This window comes from Onthophagus taurus, chromosome 3 (genome assembly GCF_036711975.1).
Source record: "Onthophagus taurus isolate NC chromosome 3, IU_Otau_3.0, whole genome shotgun sequence".
Taxonomy (NCBI): domain Eukaryota; kingdom Metazoa; phylum Arthropoda; class Insecta; order Coleoptera; family Scarabaeidae; genus Onthophagus; species Onthophagus taurus.
This window is the reverse complement of record NC_091968.1, coordinates 30,102,289-30,122,721: the sequence shown is the minus strand read 5'-3', so window position 1 is coordinate 30,122,721 and position 20,433 is coordinate 30,102,289. Positions and strand designations below refer to the sequence as shown.

At 34.3% G+C, this 20,433-nt stretch overlaps 1 protein-coding gene across 1 annotated transcript; it reads right to left on the bottom strand.

Moving 5' to 3' along the window:
- Window positions 1-1,274: 1,274 nt before the first annotated feature.
- Window positions 1,275-20,431, bottom strand: LOC111418600 (protein tolkin-like). Its single transcript, XM_023051165.2, has 8 exons — window positions 19,778-20,431; window positions 9,528-9,879; window positions 9,124-9,471; window positions 4,026-4,204; window positions 3,732-3,962; window positions 2,055-3,676; window positions 1,736-2,002; window positions 1,275-1,673 (listed from the first exon to the last, which is right to left on the bottom strand). The coding sequence occupies exons 1-8, from the start codon at window positions 19,983-19,985 to the stop codon at window positions 1,542-1,544; spliced, it is 3,339 nt and encodes a 1,112-aa protein (XP_022906933.2). The 5' UTR covers window positions 19,986-20,431; the 3' UTR covers window positions 1,275-1,541.
- Between the last annotated feature and the right edge of the window lie 2 nt (window positions 20,432-20,433).

Here is a 20,433-nt window from a genome sequence, read left to right as displayed (position 1 = left end):
AAATACATACATTAGATTTAGATGGAACAAAATGAATTTTTGTTAATTATTCAATAACTATAAGAAATATACCCCACAAACTATATATATTTGTTATCAGAAGAAAATAACGAATTATTTTAAGTCATAGCCAACTATGGTTTCCATTTAAAAAAATAAAGTTACGTCTAAAATCTCGAAAATAAAAGATGGGAAAAAAATTCTACCTACGCCACTGCATTCTTCGTAAAAAGTTGCCCATATAATGTTTTATTTATAATACTCCATCTTTGATAATAAGTGAGATATTCGCTATTGTCGTTTTCGCAAAATTTTCAGTTTTCGCCGATAGGGCGAAAACAAAAGACGATAGCTGTTCGGAGTTTTCGGCATTAGCATTTCCTCGAAAAACGAGATCATGACATGTAAGCTACTTTTTTTCCTTCTCTTTTAGTTTCGGAGATAGCCTATGCGGACATCGAAATTGGGACACCCTGTACTGTATTCCAGGCGGAAGTATTTGCTATTGACATGGGTGCTAAAATCCTTCTTGAAAGAGGGGTGAAGAACATGACAGTACGAATCTTCTCAGACAGTCAAGCCGCTCCCCAGGCGCTGCAAGCCGTGAAAACGGTGTCGGCTCTGGTTAATGATTGTAAGAGAATATTAAACACACTGAGTTGTGATAACAGAGTCTCTCTGATCTGGGTCCTGGGTCACTCTGGTGTTGCTGGCAATGAAGCGGCAGATAAGCTAGCACGAGATGGCAGCGCTGAAGCGTTTGTGGGACCGGAACCAGCAGTTGGTGTATCATTTGCGATGGCCAAATATAGGATTGGACTGTGGGCTGAAGAGAGACTTCGCCTACTGTGGACCAGTTCTCCTGGAATGAGACCCGGGAATATTTTAGGACTTGCCCGTAGTAGCATAAAAGTTCTAATGGGTGTTTTAACTGGGCACTGCCGATTAAAAGCACACCTCAACTTGTTGGGTTTAGCCGACGATGTTGAATGCCGACTATGTGCGGAGGAAGCAGAGACGGTTGAGCATGTTTTTTTCCCTGCCGTTAACCGTATCAGATTCTCGATTTTTGGGTCGCAGTTTATCTCCTCAAAAGATCTGAATCGTTAAGAGCATTGGACTGCACGGTGAAATTTGATAACGATATCTATCGGGGTACAATAGATCCTTAGGGTCGCGGTGCAAGGTTGGTTGGTCCGCCTACCCGATATGTATTCTATGTAATGTAATGTAATGTAATAGAATAATTGAGGTATTTATTAAAAAAAATCACATTAAACTAATAATTCTAATTTATTCATATGGCACACACTTTTCAAATTTAATTTGTTTTGTTTTGGTTAAAATTCGATTATTTTGGAAACTTTTTCTCTCGTGTACAACATTGACTCTATCACAAACACGACACTACACATACTAAAATCCGTCAAAGACTAATAAATAGTCAGAAAACGTAAGTACCTAAGCACGGTTTCTAAAAATAAATACTAACACGGTTATTACGTATTATTGTCCGTTCTTGATTTATTTTTATCGCCTTTTCACACTTCCTCTTCACTTTCGTAAGGTTCGATCGCTTCGTAAGCTATGCTAAATCCTTTAAATGATAATGAATCGTCAGTTTTAAATCTGATTAGTAACGCTTCGTTTACTGATATTATATCGGATGGTCTCTTAAAAACAAATTTTTAAATTAGAAATAGATTTTTAATTACCTAAATGATTTTAATCTTACAGTTTTCCCACAAAATCTTCCATACGAAGATCCACTTGAATCTAACCCGCTAAAAATCTCGATATAATCGTAATTACATTCTGGGTCTCCTTCAATATCAAAGGTAACAAAAGTTAAACGCACGTTTAACCCGGTCATCGCTTCTATCGTCCAATCGCAATCGGTTTTATGTTCGTAAGGCATGCTTCCAAATTTCGAGTGGGAATAAAAATGTTTTCTTTCATTCGTCGCCTGAAGGTGGCCCCCACAAACCGAAACGTAAGTCGCCTAAAAATAAATCATTAATTTTTGTAATGAATTAAATTATTAATTAATTAACCTGAAATCCTTTTCTTTGAACCGAACCATCCGATTTGAACACCATATACATTTGATTACAAGTTGCAACGATTGGATGTGGAGTTTTTAATCCGCAAAATCGTCCTAAAATGGTCGATTCCGGGGAATCCCCGTCATAAAATACAATATGATCATAAGAGCATTCTTGATGCGATTCAATGTCAAAACTTAAAAACATAATTTTAATTCTATGCCCCGGGGTTGTTTGAAAGTGCCAAATGCAATCTTTTTGGCTCGGATAATATTCGGGGTAATTCGGCGATGATATTATCCCGTAAGGGGAGTTAATTTCATATTTACAACCACCTTCTTTACAATCCCTTCCGTTTTCGTGCAAAGTAAACCCATTATGGCAAGTGCAAGAATACGAACCGATCGTGTTAACACATTCGTGCTCACAACCGCCTTTATTTATAGCACATTCATCTCGATCCGTTTGAAAAACGGCGGCAAATCCGGTTTTTTGCACGCTCACATCCGATTTAAAAACAATTCTTAAAACGTTCGTTTCTGAGGTGATCGCAGTCGGCGGTTTTCCACCACAAAATGATCCTATTTTTGTTAACTTTACATCACTGTATTTATTATAAATTTCAATGACATCGTATTCACATACAGGTTTATTTAAATTACTATTTCCTTCTAAATCGAAATGGGTGAAGTTTAAATTGATGCGGTGTTCCGGGAACGTTATGATTTCCCAAACGCAGTGTTTATCTGGGGGGTAAAGTTGAGGGAATGATGGGGATGTGATCGTGCCGTTCTCCGTGTCATAAACTCCACCGCAAGCATCCTCGCAATTTTTTCCATCCGAATGCAATTCATAACCAATTCGACACGCGCATTTATAAGAACCCAAAGTGTTAATACATTCTTGGGCGCAACCATGATTCACCATCGAGCATTCATCTAATTCTTTCATAAAAGTCGCCGAAAAGCCAGCTTTCTGAACCGAACCATCCGAAACGAATTTCACCCAAAGATGATTTCCGGTTGATGTGATATTTCCGGGGACTTTGTATCCACAATAAACCCCGATGCTTTGGCTCTCCTTAGTTAACCCATCTCGAACCTCAACGTAATCATAAACGCAATTGTCGTGATTTTCAATTTCAAAGGATTGAAATTGTAAAGTGACTTGATACCCCTCTGGAACAGATAACCTCCAAATGCATTCTTTATTCGGTTGGTATTCCTCGGGGAAATTCGGGGATTCTAAGTGTCTACTTGTTTCTAAATCTAAATCTCCGCCGCAAACAGCTTCGTAATTTGCGGAGAAACCACGGTGGCCCCCATTTTTCATGACTAAAGTGAGCAACATTCTGCTCCCAGAAGAAACGACCGGGCCCGATATTGCTTTTGAACCACAAAATTTTGCTAATAAAGGAGATTTGTGCCAATAACCATCTCGTATTTCTAAATAATCAGTGCGACAATCTGTTGATTTCGCAACATCGAAATCGGTTATGTTTAAATTAATTCTTTCTCCGTGAGTAGCCGATATCCTCCATTCGCATTTTTCCCCATCCTCCGGAAGACTATGATCTAAGTAATTTGGGGAAATTATCGTCGCCGAATTAGCTTGGAAAGTTCTGCCACATTCTTAAAATAAATTAAAAAAATCGAATTAATTATTAATCCAATTTAATTTACTTACTTGGACATTTATACAAAAGATTTGTTTGTGCAATATCCCCTTCGCTCAAACGTAATCGCTGCCCAATCTCGGGCCTTTTCCTTGATGGCATATCAACCGGTTGAATCGTATCCAAATACGTGCCCTTCGAAAACGTGTTTCTAGCGTAGTGCATAATGGAATCGTAATCGTAAGTTAATCCCAACGAGTTCACTTCCTCTTCATTCAATTTATTAAAGTTGTACTCTTGACCTATTTAAAAAGAATAATCAAAAAAAAATTCGTTATAGCATAAAAAGAAAAATTTAAATTTACCATTCATGATATGGTCCCTATTGATGTTAACGTGTTTATCCCGATCCGGGCGTGTGTGTTCATGCCAAAACCCGACCACGTGACCTAATTCGTGGACGACAATTCCGAATTTATCGCAATTTTTTCCAATACTTATAGCTTGAGCACCATTTCCACGTTTTCCAACGAACGAACAACACCTAAAATATATATTTTTTTAATATTACTCAAAGTAATTCTTAAAACTATCTAAATACATCAAATTATTATATTTTATTGAATAAGCTTTAATTTGATACCAAACACGATATGTTTTCGTTAAAAAATAAAAACCGGAAGTGAATGGTTTATGTCGGATATAACGAAAAAGAATCGATTTCTCAATTTTTATGTGCTTATGCTCACTTTTAACGTACAATATTAATTATCTTGAAAATTAATTTAATGAATTTTAACCCTTTGTGTCCCAAGAAGTCAAAAATTTTGAAACTTTGTTACAGAATTAAAACCGTCAAGCATCAAAATATATTTTAGTGATGTTGCTGTATACAAAAACTTTTATTACTAATATAAAAATAATACATTTTTTATTACTTTAGAGAATAAGTAACACTTGCTTTAGCTAAATCACATTATGATATTCAGAAAAACAGTTCTTTCTTTCATTACAACATAAATTGAGTGGGGTCTAGCTTTGGCAGAACAATTTTTACAACTTCCTCTTTCTATGGCATTTTCGTGGACGCAGTAAATTTGAATATTTATTTATCAGACCTGCAGCTACAGAACGACGAAAATCTGATAGAATATTGAGAAAAAACATATTGAGCAAAAACCAACATTTTCGCATAATCTATGTGTCAAAAAAGATGCTAATTCAAAATTTTTTGGCAACCGCGTTTATTAAAATTAAGAAATTAAACTAATTTTAAATTGAAGCTTAAAGGTTTCTGTTTAAATCGATATGTAATAATCGTTGGGGTAGATTGGAAAAATATTAAAAAAAAAAGTGGAAACAAGACTTACATTTTTGTATAACCTAAAAGTGTCAAAAAAGGTGATAAATTAAAAATTCCTGGAAGCCGTATTTATTGAAATTAAGGAATGAGACTTGCTCTAAATTAAAGCTCAAAGCTTTCTCTTTAAAACGATGTATAATAATTGTTGGGTTGGATTGGAAAAATATTAAGAAACAAAACTTACATTTTCGTATAATCTAAAACTGCCAAAAAAGAAGCTAATTTAAAAATTCCTGGAAGCCGTATTTATGGAAATTATGGAATGAGACTTGTTCTAAATTAAAGCTCAAAGCTTTCTCTTTAAAACGATGTATAATGATTGTTGGGTTGGATTGGAAAAATATTAAGAAAATAAATGTTGAAACAAAACTTACATTTTCGTATAACCTAAAACTGTCAAAAAAGAAGCTAATTTAAAAATTCCTGGAAGCCGTATTTATTGAAATTAAGGAATGAGACTTGTTCTAAATTAAAGCTCAAAGCTTTCTCTTTAAAATGATGTATAATAATTGTTGGGTTGGATTGGAAAAATATTAAGAAAAAAAATGTTGAAACAAAACTTACATTTTCGTATAACCTAAAACTGCCAAAAAAGAAGCTAATTTAAAAATTCTTGGAAGCCGTATTTATTGAAATTATGGAATGAGACTTGCTCTAAATTAAAGCTCAAAGCTTTCTCTTTAAAATGATGTATAATAATTGTTGGGTTGGATTGGAAAAATATTAAGAAAAAAAATGTTGAAACAAAACTTACATTTTCGTATAACCTAAAACTGCCAAAAAAGAAGCTAATTTAAAAATTCCTGGAAGCCGTATTTATTGAAATTATGGAATGAGACTTGTTCTAAATTAAAGCTCAAAGCTTTCTCTTTAAAATGATGTATAATAATTGTTGGGTTGGATTGGAAAAATATTAAGAAAATAAATGTTGAAACAAAACTTACATTTTCGTATAACCTAAAACTGTCAAAAAAGAAGCTAATTTAAAAATTCCTGGAAGCCGTATTTATTGAAATTAAGGAATGAGACTTGTTCTAAATTAAAGCTCAAAGCTTTCTCTTTAAAACGATGTATAATGATTGTTGGGTTGGATTGGAAAAATATTAAGAAAATAAATGTTGAAACAAAACTTACATTTTCGTATAACCTAAAACTGTCAAAAAAGAAGCTAATTTAAAAATTCCTGGAAGCCGTATTTATTGAAATTAAGGAATGAGACTTGTTCTAAATTAAAGCTCAAAGCTTTCTCTTTAAAACGATGTATAATAATTGTTGGGTTGGATTGGAAAAATATTAAGAAACAAAACTTACATTTTCGTATAATCTAAACTGCCAAAAAAGAAGCTAATTTAAAAATTCCTGGAAGCCGTATTTATTGAAATCATGGAATGAGACTTGTTCTAAATTAAAGCTCAAAGCTTTCTCTTTAAAATGATGTATAATAATTGTTGGGTTGGATTGGAAAAATATTAAGAAAAAAAATGTTGAAACAAAACTTACATTTTCGTATAACCTAAAAGTGTCAAAAAAGAAACTAATTTAAAAATTCCTGGAAGCTGTATTTATTGAAATTAAGGAATGAGACTTGCTCTAAATTAAAGCTCAAAGCTTTCTCTTTAAAATGATGTATAATAATTGTTGGGTTGGATTGGAAAAATATTAAGAAAAAAAATGTTGAAACAAAACTTACATTTTCGTATAACCTAAAAGTGTCAAAAAAGAAACTACACAATTTAAAAATTCCTGGAAGCTGTATTTATTGAAATTAAGGAATGAGACTTGTTTTAAATTAAAGCTCAAAGCTTTCTCTTTAAAACGATGTATAATAATTGTTGGGTTGGATTGGAAAAATATTAAGAAACAAAACTTACATTTTCGTATAATCTAAAACTGCCAAAAAAGAAGCTAATTTAAAAATTCCTGGAAGCCGTATTTATTGAAATCATGGAATGAGACTTGTTCTAAATTAAAGCTCAAAGCTTTCTCTTTAAAATGATGTATAATAATTGTTGGGTTGGATTGGAAAAATATTAAGAAAAAAAATGTTGAAACAAAACTTACATTTTCGTATAACCTAAAAGTGTCAAAAAAGAAACTAATTTAAAAATTCCTGGAAGCTGTATTTATTGAAATTAAGGAATGAGACTTGTTCTAAATTAAAGCTCAAAGCTTTCTCTTTAAAACAATGTATAATAATTGTTGGGTTGGATTGAAAAAATATTGAGAAAAAATGTTGAAATAAAACTTACATTTTCGTATAATCTAAAACTGTCAAAAAAGAAGCTAATTTAAAAATTCCTGGAAGCCGTATTTATTGAAATTAAGGAATGAGAGTTGTTCTAAATTAAAGCTCAAAGCTTTCTCTTCAAAACGATGTATAATGATTGTTGGGTTGGATTGGAAAAATATTAAGAAAATAAATGTTGAAACAAAACTTACATTTTCGTATAACCTAAAACTGTCAAAAAAGAAGCTAATTTAAAAATTCCTGGAAGCCGTATTTATTGAAATTAAGGAATGAGACTTGTTCTAAATTAAAGCTCAAAGCTTTCTCTTTAAAACGATGTATAATGATTGTTGGGTTGGATTGGAAAAATATTAAGAATATAAATGTTGAAACAAAACTTACATTTTCGTATAACCTAAAACTGTCAAAAAAGAAGCTAATTTAAAAATTCCTGGAAGCCGTATTTATTGAAATTAAGGAATGAGACTTGTTCTAAATTAAAGCTCAAAGCTTTCTCTTTAAAACGATGTATAATGATTGTTGGGTTGGATTGGAAAAATATTAAGAATATAAATGTTGAAACAAAACTTACATTTTCGTATAACCTAAAACTGTCAAAAAAGAAGCTAATTTAAAAATTCCTGGAAGCCGTATTTATTGAAATTAAGGAATGAGACTTGTTCTAAATTAAAGCTCAAAGCTTTCTCTTTAAAACAATGTATAATAATTGTTGGGTTGGATTGAAAAAATATTGAGAAAAAATGTTGAAATAAAACTTACATTTTCGTATAACCTAAGACTGTCAAAAAAGAAGCTAATTTAAAAATTCCTGGAAGCCGTATTTATTGAAATTAAGAAATGAGACTTGTTCTAAATTAAAGCTCAAAGCTTTCTCTTTAAAACGATGTATAATAATTGTTGGGTTGGATTGGAAAAATATTAAGAAAAAAAATGTTGAAACAAAACTTACATTTTCGTATAACCTAAAAGTGTCAAAAAAGAAACTACATAATTTAAAAATTCCTGGAAGCTGTATTTATTGAAATTAAGGAATGAGACTTGTTCTAAATTAAAGCTCAAAGCTTTCTCTTTAAAATGATGTATAATAATTGCTGGGTTGGATTGGAAAAATATTAAGAAAAAAAATGTTGAAACAAAACTTACATTTTCGTATAACCTAAAACTGTCAAAAAAGAAGCTAATTTAAAAAATCCTGGAAGTCGTATTTATTGAAATTAAGGAATGAGACTTGTTCTAAATTAAAGCTCAAAGCTTTCTCTTTAAAACAATGTATAATAATTGTTGGGTTGGATTGAAAAAATATTGAGAAAAAATGTTGAAATAAAACTTACATTTTCGTATAATCTAAAAGTGTCAAAAAAGATGATAAATTAAAATTTCCTGGAAGCGGTATTTATTGAAATTAAGGAATAAGAGTTATTTTAAATTAAAGCTTAATGCTTTCTTCTTAAAATGATCTGTAATAATCACACCTAATAACCATTTATTAAAGAGATACCTTTTTGAACAACAAAATTCAACAACACCACTTTCACTAAACTTCTAACCTCACATCTGGACGAATAAATTGAAATATACCTAAAAACCCTGCAGTAAGGATTGTAGATTGTGGATTGTGGATATCTCGGGTGTTATAATTCCTAGATATGTCGATTTTGGGTTCATTTCAAACGTTTTTTAATTATCTACCATAAAATTTACGAATTAATTATTTTCGACCTTCTTGGATTTTATAAAAAGCTTTAATTGCAAAGTAGGTCATGTTTGGGTTCATTTTAAAGCATTTTTAACGCTGATTATAAATTTTTTAATAAAAATTTTTAATTTGTTAATTTATTTTTTTGGGTCTTACCCACAAGGTCTCTCGGTGAACAAGATATAATTCGGGTGATCTATGACGGATCTTTCAACGAATTTTACACAAGTAAAATTTTCCCAATGTCTCATCGCCTGTTTAAACAAAGCTTTGTGTTGCCCGCTAAAATTACCATCGATTTCGTACGGAATAACACCGTAATCCCAAACCCTTTCTTTCCGAGCCGTCGCAGCTCTCGTTATCCTGCGATGAATCGACTTTTCCCCGTAAATATTTCCAATTTCAGTATTTAATTTCGATCGAAAATCAAATTTGGGCTCGAATTCGTGAATTGGAAAATCTTCGCTTAATTTTTGCGGGGGTAAAGATGATGTCATTTCTTCACTAAAAATTAAAAATATATAAATTTAATAAATAACTAAGAAATTTGATTTTTTAACTTTTGAGAATTTTCATTTTTTCTTTTTCTCGATCTTTTTTGATGTCGTATTTTTCTTTCATTTTTAAGATTTTCCTTAAGTTTAACATCGAAAAACGGTTGCGATGAGGCTCGAACTGTGAAATCTTGTTTTAAATCGCCCAAATTTTGCGAAAATTTATCAACGGGGTCGTTGTAATCTTTGATAACATCGTGGGGGAGCGGTTGTTTATGTTTCTTTTTGATCAGCTCTAACAGACCTTCCTCTTCGATTTGAAGCCCTTCTAAAACTAATTTTCTTAATTGATCTTGATCCTTTTTAAATCCCGTTGTTGGGACATCATCGGGGATCGCGATATCGCCGAGAAACATTCCTAAAAATTAATTCATAAATTAATAAGATTGTTTACAACATGATTTGATCTTGATGTTATTAAAAAATGATAATTTATTATGCAAATATGTCAAGGTTGAATTATTTATTTGTTATTTATATCTTGCATATAAGGTTTCATCTTGATGTTATTTCATTTTTTTTTTTTTGTTATTTGACAAAGTTGAGGCGGTAAAAAACGTGTATATACAGAGATGGGTATTGTTTCGGGTGTACAAAACGTGTGTGTAACTGAATAACTCCATTGAAAAGATGGTTTTGAATGCTTTGGAGGAGAGCGAGAGGAATTTCTATTCATCTCCAAAGTGTATTCATACAGAGAGAGTATGTTCGTGTATTCAGAACTGGAACGAGCTGATTTTCATTTCGTTTCGTTTTATTGTAAGCTTTTTTTTTAATCCTTCGCTCAAATAGAACTTGTTTTGGAAGCGAGATATTTTGTTCGTGAGAAGAAATCTTTGTATGTATGATTTAAAGTTTTACAACAGACGATTTGTCTCCATGTTTTATTTGATAAATAATTTCTTTATCGACTTTTGAACTCTAAAAAATAAGGTTATCTCTTGGAAGAAAAAAAATAAAAAAGTTGCTGTCTCTAAAAAAGTGTTTTGAATAAAAGTTTAGTTAAAATTTACGATTATTGGGGGGTGAATTGATCCCTGGGGAGTTGTTTCATGATGTATAAATCATTTATTAATAAATCACCGGATTGGAATGCAAACAGTAGCTATTTGCGCGCAAACAACGCTACTATCCCCTTCCAGTTGAACGAATTTGCGAGTTTCCGCGTTTCCTCTCTGTAATTAAAAATTTTCACCGACTCGAATATCGATTTCCACCACCACTCACAATAAATGCTAAAATTCGGATTAACAAAAACTAAATATTTAACAAAGTTGCATTCAAAATGAAATTTATTTTCTCCTTTTGTTTTGTAAACAAGCGATAAGAACTATTTGTTTCCTAATTTATTAGGAAAAGGATCATAAATCATCGATTAAAATCAAAACTAAATTTAAAGTTTAATTATGGAAATAAATCGAACCGACCAATAAATTAAATAATATGTCAATTTTATCAGCAGTGTACGCACGCTCCGCTTTTTTTCTCCAATTTAAATGCTGTTTTTAATCGTTTCTTTTGAAAGTGATAACCCTAAAATAAATTGTGCTGCGGATAATTTGTCCGCAGAGCGGTAACTGCTCCGGGTTTTTTTTTTTATTATTTCTCGGAATCAAAATCGTTATCGTTTTTTATTCAAAGAAATGAGACTAAAAACAACAACAAAAATAATAAGAAAAAAGATATTTTTCTTTATTTATCATAAACATTAAAATTACAACATGATAAAATCGTCAAGAGTTACTCATTAAAGCGGAAATCATCTCATGAAATAGAAAAACTGGCGATAGAAAACATCTTGTTCTTACTTAATAAAGTTAAAAAATTTTGAAAATGACTACCAATGGTATTATTTATTTTTATTTATTATTGCTGCCGGGCTGAGGAGGGCGGCCCCTCTCGTTACCGCGACCTATAAGATCTATTGTAACTTTAGCCCTCCAAAGGTTTAGGGCAAATGTAGGTCCTTAATGAACCTTAGTATTGTCCTAAGGTCTTGAACCTTTATGTCGGTAGGTAACAGGGGAGTTTTACCGAAGACGTTGTGCCTTAGACGTCCTCTGGCGACGCAATTGCACAGTATATGTTCAGCAGTTTCTGACTCGTCGTTGCATAGTCGACAAGTTTGATCCTCAGCTTGTCCCCTTTGCTGAGGCATAAAACCTCTTTGGTTTTGTTTTGCGACGGTGCTATCATACTCTTCGCTTGTCTGTGACCTGGAAGTTCTTTCCAGCGTAAGGCTATCTTTGAAGCCTCCCAGTTGTTGATTATTTGTTTTAGGTGGCTTTTTTGTAGTCCACATCCAGGTTGGGGTCCAATGAAGGGCGTGTTTGCTGCCTCTTTGGCCAGCTTGTCGGCCTTCTCATTGCCCTCAATGTTGCTGTGACCTGGAACCCACCATAGGGTAACATCATTGCCCCTAGCGAGTTCTCTCAGGTTGTTGGTGCACTCTCTGATCAGTGCGGAGCCACACGTGTAGGCCTGAATTGCCTTTAAGGCGCCCCGACTGTCTGTGAAAATGTTTATGGATGCACCTTTTTGTCCCTTCTGTAGGTTCAAAGCGGTGCAGAAATTTATAGCAAGAACTTCTGCTTGGAAAATTGTTAAGTCCGAGCTGAGGGGCAATTTGATGTGGCTATTTGGTCCACTGATGCCCATGCCTACTCTAGATCTTACTGTCTTTGAAGCATCGGTGTACCAGGCTAGGGCTCCTCTTTTTAGTTGAGGCCCTCCTTTCGCCCAATCATCCCTGCTACTAAATATGACCTTATACGGTTGGTTGAAATTGTATTCCGTCGGTATAAGGTCCGTTTTAATTTCAATCAGGTGATTTAGACATGGGTCTTTGAGGATCTCGAGGTGTCCTCTGAGATTACCCTGCATCAACTTGAGTGAAGAAACTGTTTTCAGTGATAAGGCACTTAAGGCTGCCTCCTTTTGTATATAGATGTGGAGCGGTGTGAGACCGAGTAGGGCTTCCAAAGCAGCCGTCGGACAGGATCTCATTGCACCCGTTATGTTAAGACATGCTAACCGCTGGATTTGTGCCAGCTGTTGTTGAGCTGTCTTATGTTTTGTTTTTGGCCACCAAACCAATGAGGCGTAGGCGACCATGGGTCTGATTATTGCTACGTAGGCCCAATGAGCCATTCGTGGTTTGAGACCCCAGTTCCTTCCTAGGAGCCTGCGGCAGATCTGGTTTGCCATGATGGCCTTTTTCCTCACCTTGTCTAAGTGTGAGTTCCAGTTTAGTTTACTATCAAGTATTACCCCTAGGTATTTAGTTTCTGTTTTGAGGTTAATAGTTCTGCTTTCAATGGAGGGTGCTTTTATTTGTAGCTTCCTTCTCCGAGTGAAAGGGACTATTTTGATTTTATTGGGATTGATGCTGAGCCCATTGCTTCTGCACCAAGTACTGGTGAGTAGTAGGGCTTTCTGCATTAGCTGAGTTATGATTGAATCATATTTACCTCGGATTGTGATTACCAGGTCATCAGCATACCCTTGTATCTTAAATCCGTTTTTAGTTAGGATGTTCATCAAGTCATCAACTACCAGGCACCATAATAGAGGTGATAGCACTCCCCCTTGGGGACATCCTCTTAGCGCCTTTATAGTCAGCGACTCGCCTCCCAGACTGGCTGTGATCTGCCGACTTTTCAACATGGCTATGCACCACTTGATTGTCGACGGATGTATGTCTTTTGCGTTTAAAGCCTTCTCTATGGATTCATATGAGGTGTTATCAAACGCACCCTCTATATCTATGAAAGCACAAAGGGCTATCTCTTTGGTTGCAATTGCCTCCTCTAAGATGCTAGTCAAAGCATGGAGAGCGGTAATTGTTGATTTTGCTTTCTGGTAAGCATGTTGGCTAGGGTATAAACAGGTTGATAACAGAAGAAAGAGAATGAACAGAGACTAGAGAGGGATGAGACAGACTATACAGAAAAGAGCTAACAATAAGATAAAACTAGAAAAACTCTACAGAGACTGAAAGCAGGAACAATGGACTTGGCAGGAAGCTGGGGGACCAGAACAAAGCTAATACTTGCAGAAACAGTCTGATAATAAAAGAAAAAACTAAACAGAGATTAGAAAGAGAAGAAAGAAACTGTACAGAAAGAAGACTGGGATATGACCAGTGATGGGCGTTGGGTAAATACCCGACGGGTAGGTACTTCTAAAATGGGTATTTATCCGGGTATTTACCCCGGCCTAGGGTAAATACCCAAACAGTGGGAACAAAAGTGATACCAGTCAAAGTATATCAGATTCCAAAAAAATGAAGAGGAAGATGATAAGAACGTTGAAAACGAGGAATTGTCAATAATCAAAGACGTATTATCATTAAACGAATCTGTCGTAATTTAGATTAGATCAAGTTATTATGATTATTATCATCAAGCAGTCCTCTGCGTCCATTGTTGGACATAGACCTTCCCTATTCTGTCCCGTTCGATTCTATTCTGTGCTGTCTGAATCCAATTGTTGGTCATACTTTTCACGCCTACTTCGTCTGTTCACTCGCGGTGTCCACTCAAGTAACTGCTCATTCTTCATTTGCACGACATGACCCGCCAAGTTCCACTTAAGCTTTGCCACAATGTTGACCACCAGTTCATTTACGCCTATTCTTCTTCATAGGTCTTCATTTCGTATGTAGTACCTCAGAGTTAGACCCAGGATCGACTTCTCCATCTATCTTTGCATAACTTGGACCCTCTTGGCAGTGGCTACAATTAATGTTAAAGTTTCGGAGTCTTATGTTATAACCGGAAACACTCATTGATTGAAAGCCTTTCTTGGCCTTTTGGGTTGGCCTCACGAGTGTGATCCTTCTGTTTAGTTCGCTTGTTTGATTACCTCTCAATACACGAACCTCATAGCCAAGATATACATAGCTGTCAACCTTCTCAATCTCATTATCCCCAATTTCGATGTTATAGCTGGGAACAAGATTTATCATAAATTTTGATTACTCCTCATAGATATTTAGACCGACTCTTGCACACAACTCCTTTAAGTTGTTCAGCATTAGTTTAATCTCTCCAAGGCTATCCGATATAAGAACTATATCGTCCGCATAGCGCAAATTACTTAAGCATTTGCAATCAATGTTTAGGCCTTTTTGGGTCCAATCTAGTTGTCTAAATGCACTCTGAGGACTGTGATGAACAATTTGGGTTCAACAGTGTATCGCCTTGTTTTACTCATAATCAGTACTTTACTACTTTTACCCTCTTCGGTACTTTCATGCAATTGTACCGTCATTGTAGCATTCTTGGGGATGTTATAAATAAGTTTGGTATATCGATAACCGACTCTGCATTCTTGAAGTGCTTGCAAAACTGCCATCAACTCAATTTAAATTAAATTTTATAAATACCTCTAAATACCCATCTTGGGTAAATACCCTCGGGTATATATCCAGGAAATTTACCCTTGAAAATAAATACCCGGCTATTTAACAACACTGGATATGACTGGTAATAGCAAAAAGAGTCTCATAATGGAAGAATAACTCTGAACAGAGACTAAAAAGAGAAAGAGAAACTTGGCAGAAAGAAGGGCAGTTAAGACATGACTGATAATAGTAGTTAGAGACTCATTATGGAGGAAAAATTCTGAACACAGACTACAAAGAGAAGAAAGAAACTGGACAAATCGGGAGGGAACCAGAAGAAGACTGCTAATAATAGTAAAAATAACCTGATAATAAAAGAAAGATTAAACAGAGATTAGAAAGAGAAGAAAGAAACTGTACAGGTGTCCAAATTTCGATGGATTTGCAGGGTATCCCAGTTATTATGAAAGATAGAAAGTTGCGGCTTTCGCGAACCTGAGCTACTTTTTTGTGAAACTTACAATGGCGCAAACCAAATTTTCATAGCCCTTTTCATTTTTGATATACAGGGAGTATTTGAAATTTACGATTTTCAGACACCTCCTGTAGCTCGGCTATCCGGAAACTTAGTAAACAAGTAAAAATGGATTCTAATAGATTTTTTCACGTGGAATCCAATGGTGCACGTAGAATTTTTCTAGTCATCACGGTTTTTGAGTCATAAACACAACTCAAATACTGAATACTCAACTTCTAAAATACTTAACTCTTTATACCTCAAAAACCGTGATGATTAGAAAAATTCTACGTGCACCATTGGATTCTACGTGAAAAAATCTATTAGGACCCGTTTTTACGTTTCCGGATAGCCGAGATACAGAAGGTGTCTGAAAATCGTAAATTTTGAAACACTCCCTGTATATCAAAAACAAAGAGGGCTATAAAAATTTGGTTTGCGCCATTGTAAGTTTCACAAAAAAGTAGCTCAGGTTCGAGAAAGCCGCAACTTTCTATCTTTCATAATAACTGAGATACCCTGCAAACCCATCGAAATTTGGACACCCTGTACAGAAAGGCGGAAGACTGGGATATGATTGGTAATAGCAAAAAGAGTCTCATAATGGAAGAATAACTCTGAACTAAAAGTAAAAAGAGAAAGAGAAACTTGGCAGAAAGAAGGGCAGTTAAAACATGACTGATAATAGTAGTTAGAGACTCATTATGGAGGAAAAATTCTGAACAGAGACTACAAAGAGAAGAAAGAAACTGGACAAATCGGTAGGGAACCAGAAGAAGACTGCTAATAATAGTAAAAATAACCTGATAATAAAAGAAAGACTAAACAGAGATTAGAAAGAGAAGAAAGAAACTGTACAGGGTGTCCAAATTTCGATGGGTTTGCAGGGTATCCCAGTTATTATGAAAGATACAAAGTTGCGGCTTTCGCGAACCTGAGCTACTTTTTTGTGAAACTTACAATGGCGCAAATCAAATTTTCATAGCCCTTTTCATTTTTGATATACAGGGAGTATTTGAAATTTACGATTTTCAGACACCTCCTGTAGCTCGGCTATCCGGAAACTTAGTAAACAAGTAAAAATGGATTCTAATAGATTTTTTCATATGGAATCCAATGGTGCACGTAGAATTTTTCTAGTCATCACGGTTTTTGAGTCATAAACACAACTCAAATACTGAATACTCAACTTCTAAAATACTTAACTCTTTATAACTCAAAAACCGTGATGATTAGAAAAATTCTACGTGCACCATTGGATTCTACGTGAAAAAATCTATTAGAACCCGTTTTTACGTTTCCGGATAGCCGAGATACAGGAGGTGTCTGAAAATCGTAAATTTTGAAACACTTCCTGTATATCAAAAACGAAGAGGGCTATAAAAATTTGGTTTGCGCCATTGTAAGTTTCACAAAAAAGTAGCTCAGGTTCGAGAAAGCCGCAACTTTCTATCTTTCATAATAACTGAGATACCCTGCAAACCCATCGAAATTTGGACACCCTGTACAGAAAGGCGGAAGACTGGGATATGATTGGTAATAGCAAAATGAGTCTCATAATGGAAGAATAACTCTGAACTGAGACTAAAAAGAGAAAGAGAAACTTGGCAGAAAGAAGGGCAGTTAAAACATGACTGATAATAGTAGTTAGAGACTCATTATGGAGGAAAAATTCTGAACAGAGACTACAAAGAGAAGAAAGAAACTGGACAAATCGGTAGGGAACCAGAAGAAGACTGCTAATAATAGTAAAAATAAAATAACCTGATAATAAAAGAAAGACTAAACAGAGATTAGAAAGAGAAGAAAGAAACTGTACAGGGTGTCCAAATTTCGATGGGTTTGCAGGGTATCCCAGTTATTATGAAAGATAGAAAGTTGCGGCTTTCGCGAACCTGAGCTACTTTTTTGTGAAACTTACAATGGCGCAAACCAAATTTTCATTTTTGATATACAGGAAGTATTTGAAATTTACGATTTTCAGACACCTCCTGTAGCTCGGCTATCCGGAAACTTAGTAAACAAGTAAAAATGGATTCTAATAGATTTTTTCACGTGGAATCCAATGGTGCACGTAGAATTTTTCTAGTCATCACGGTTTTTGAGTCATAAACACAACTCAAATACTGAATACTCAACTTCTAAAATACTTAACTCTTTATAACTCAAAAACCGTGATGATTAGAAAAATTCTACGTGCACCATTGGATTCTACGTGAAAAAATCTATTAGAATCCATTTTTACTTGTTTACTAAGTTTCCGGATAGCCGAGCTACAGGAGGTGTCTGAAAATCGTAAATTTCAAATACTTCCTGTATATCAAAAATGAAAATTTGGTTTGCGCCATTGTAAGTTTCACAAAAAAGTAGCTCAGGTTCGCGAAAGCCGCAACTTTCTATCTTTCATAATAACTGGGATACCCTGCAAACCCATCGAAATTTGGACACCCTGTACAGAAAGGCGGAAGACTGGGATATGATTGGTAATAGCAAAATGAGTCTCATAATGGAAGAATAACTCTGAACTGAGACTAAAAAGAGAAAGAGAAACTTGGCAGAAAGAAGGGCAGTTAAAACATGACTGATAATAGTAGTTAGAGACTCATTATGGAGGAAAAATTCTGAACAGAGACTACAAAGAGAAGAAAGAAACTGGACAAATCGGTAGGGAACCAGAAGAAGACTGCTAATAATAGTAAAAATAACCTGATAATAAAAGAAAGACTAAACAGAGATTAGAAAGAGAAGAAAGAAACTGTACAGGGTGTCCAAATTTCGATGGGTTTGCAGGGTATCCCAGTTATTATGAAAGATACAAAGTTGCGGCTTTCGCGAACCTGAGCTACTTTTTTGTGAAACTTACAATGGCGCAAATCAAATTTTCATAGCCCTTTTCATTTTTGATATACAGGGAGTATTTGAAATTTACGATTTTCAGACACCTCCTGTAGCTCGGCTATCCGGAAACTTAGTAAACAAGTAAAAATGGATTCTAATAGATTTTTTCATATGGAATCCAATGGTGCACGTAGAATTTTTCTAGTCATCACGGTTTTTGAGTCATAAACACAACTCAAATACTGAATACTCAACTTCTAAAATACTTAACTCTTTATAACTCAAAAACCGTGATGATTAGAAAAATTCTACGTGAAAAAATCTATTAGAACCCGTTTTTACGTTTCCGGATAGCCGAGATACAGGAGGTGTCTGAAAATCGTAAATTTTGAAACACTCCCTGTATATCAAAAACGAAGAGGGCTATAAAAATTTGGTTTGCGCCATTGTAAGTTTCATAAAAAAGTAGCTCAGGTTCGAGAAAGCCGCAACTTTCTATCTTTCATAATAACTGAGATACCCTGCAAACCCATCGAAATTTGGACACCCTGTACAGAAAGGCGGAAGACTGGGATATGATTGGTAATAGCAAAAAGAGTCTCATAATTGAAGAATAACTCTGAACAGAGACTAAAAAGAGAAAGAGAAACTTGGCAGAAAGAAGGGCAGTTAAGACATGACTGATAATAGTAGTTAGAGACTCATTATGGAGGAAAAATTCTGAACAGAGACTACAAAGAGAAGAAAGAAACTGGACAAATCGGTAGGGAACCAGAAGAAGACTGGTAATAATAATAAAAATAACCTGATAATAAAAGAAAGACTAAACAGAGATTAGAAAGAGAAGAAAGAGACTGTGCAGAAAGGAAAAAGAAGAGTAGGACAATACTGGAAATAACAGAAAGAGCCTCATAATGGAAGAAAAACTTTGAACAGAGCCTAGAAAGAGAGACTTGGCAGAAAGAAGGGCGGTTAAGACATGACTGGTAATAGTAGTTAGAGACTCATTATATGTAGAACTGGACAAAAAGGTGGGAGACCACAAGAAGAAGACTACTAATGGCAGACAACGCCTAATAATAAAAAAAAAGAGACTAAACAAACACTGGGCAGAAATGATGATACTAAAAGAAAACTGACAATAGTAGAAAGAGACTGCACAGAGACTGAAAAGAAGAAAAAAAAGTTTTAGCAAAGAAGAAGGAGAACAAAATAGTATCAGATGTTTAAATGAAACAATAGTATCTCAAAAACGAAATAAGATAAAATTTATCGACCATAAATAATTTCTTATTGTTTCATAATGTTTCAAATCATCATTATGATTTTTTAAATCTAAGTTTGCTTAATTGTTAAAAAAAGAGAATTAAAAAAAATGCTATCTCAAGAACTAATTGATAGGTATATCACCATGAAACAAAAAACATTTAAAAACAAATTTAATCTTTTCAATTTTAATTCAACCTTGAAATAATTTTTTTCTGTAAATTTATTATTTAATGAATAAATTATTGTTTTTAATTAACATAAAATCCAGCGATTTCTAGTACTTACCAGATTTGCATGGATCTAAATCCAAATCATCGGAAGTTCGTTTCGGAAAATTACCATTAACTAATTCTTCGATAGTGAATTTAGTTTTTATCGTTGGTTTTGTGTAATTTTTATAAGCGAATGTAATCGCTGATTGGGGAAAGTACACTAACACAGATAAAACACTAAATAAGATTCCAAACACTTTTATTTTCTTCATTGTCTTCATTATATCAATAAAAAGTTGTTTTAAAAGTCTTTTTGTGTTGAAATTATCACAGAAAACTTTGTTTTATTTTATTTATTTATTATTTTTTCAAAAAATAAATGAAACAAAAAATAAAGTTTTTTACATTGTTTTCGGTTTGTTTTAAAATCTCGAAAAAGTTTGAATTTTTTTAGATGTTGTTACTTAGAAGCACTGTACTGAACTATTAGGACGGTTTTTAAGTTAAAGAATCTTCGTCTTTGAGAGGATGTTAAACGTTGACGACGACGACGACGACCGATACGAACGACATTATCTCTTCTGTTGCCTCCTCTCTCCACTTCGTTTTTTTTTCGTTCGAGAATCAAAGATCAACCCGAGTTAGTCTCTTTGTCGTCAGTCGATTTTTGGAGCGGCATCGAATTGGGTCACGACGCCTACCGACGCCGATCGTCGCGACGCCGCTACT

Excerpts from the sequence above, each read along its gene's own strand:
- LOC111418600 (XM_023051165.2), bottom strand. The coding sequence starts at position 19,985 with ATGAAGACAATGAAGAAAATAAAAGTGTTTGGAATCTTATTTAGTGTT. Across the intron at positions 9,472-9,527 it reads AAAAATGAAAATTCTCAAAA|TGAAGAAATGACATCATCTT; the intron begins GTTAAAAAATCA and ends TTTAATTTTTAG. Across the intron at positions 3,963-4,025 it reads TAGGGACCATATCATGAATG|GTCAAGAGTACAACTTTAAT; the intron begins GTAAATTTAAAT and ends CTTTTTAAATAG.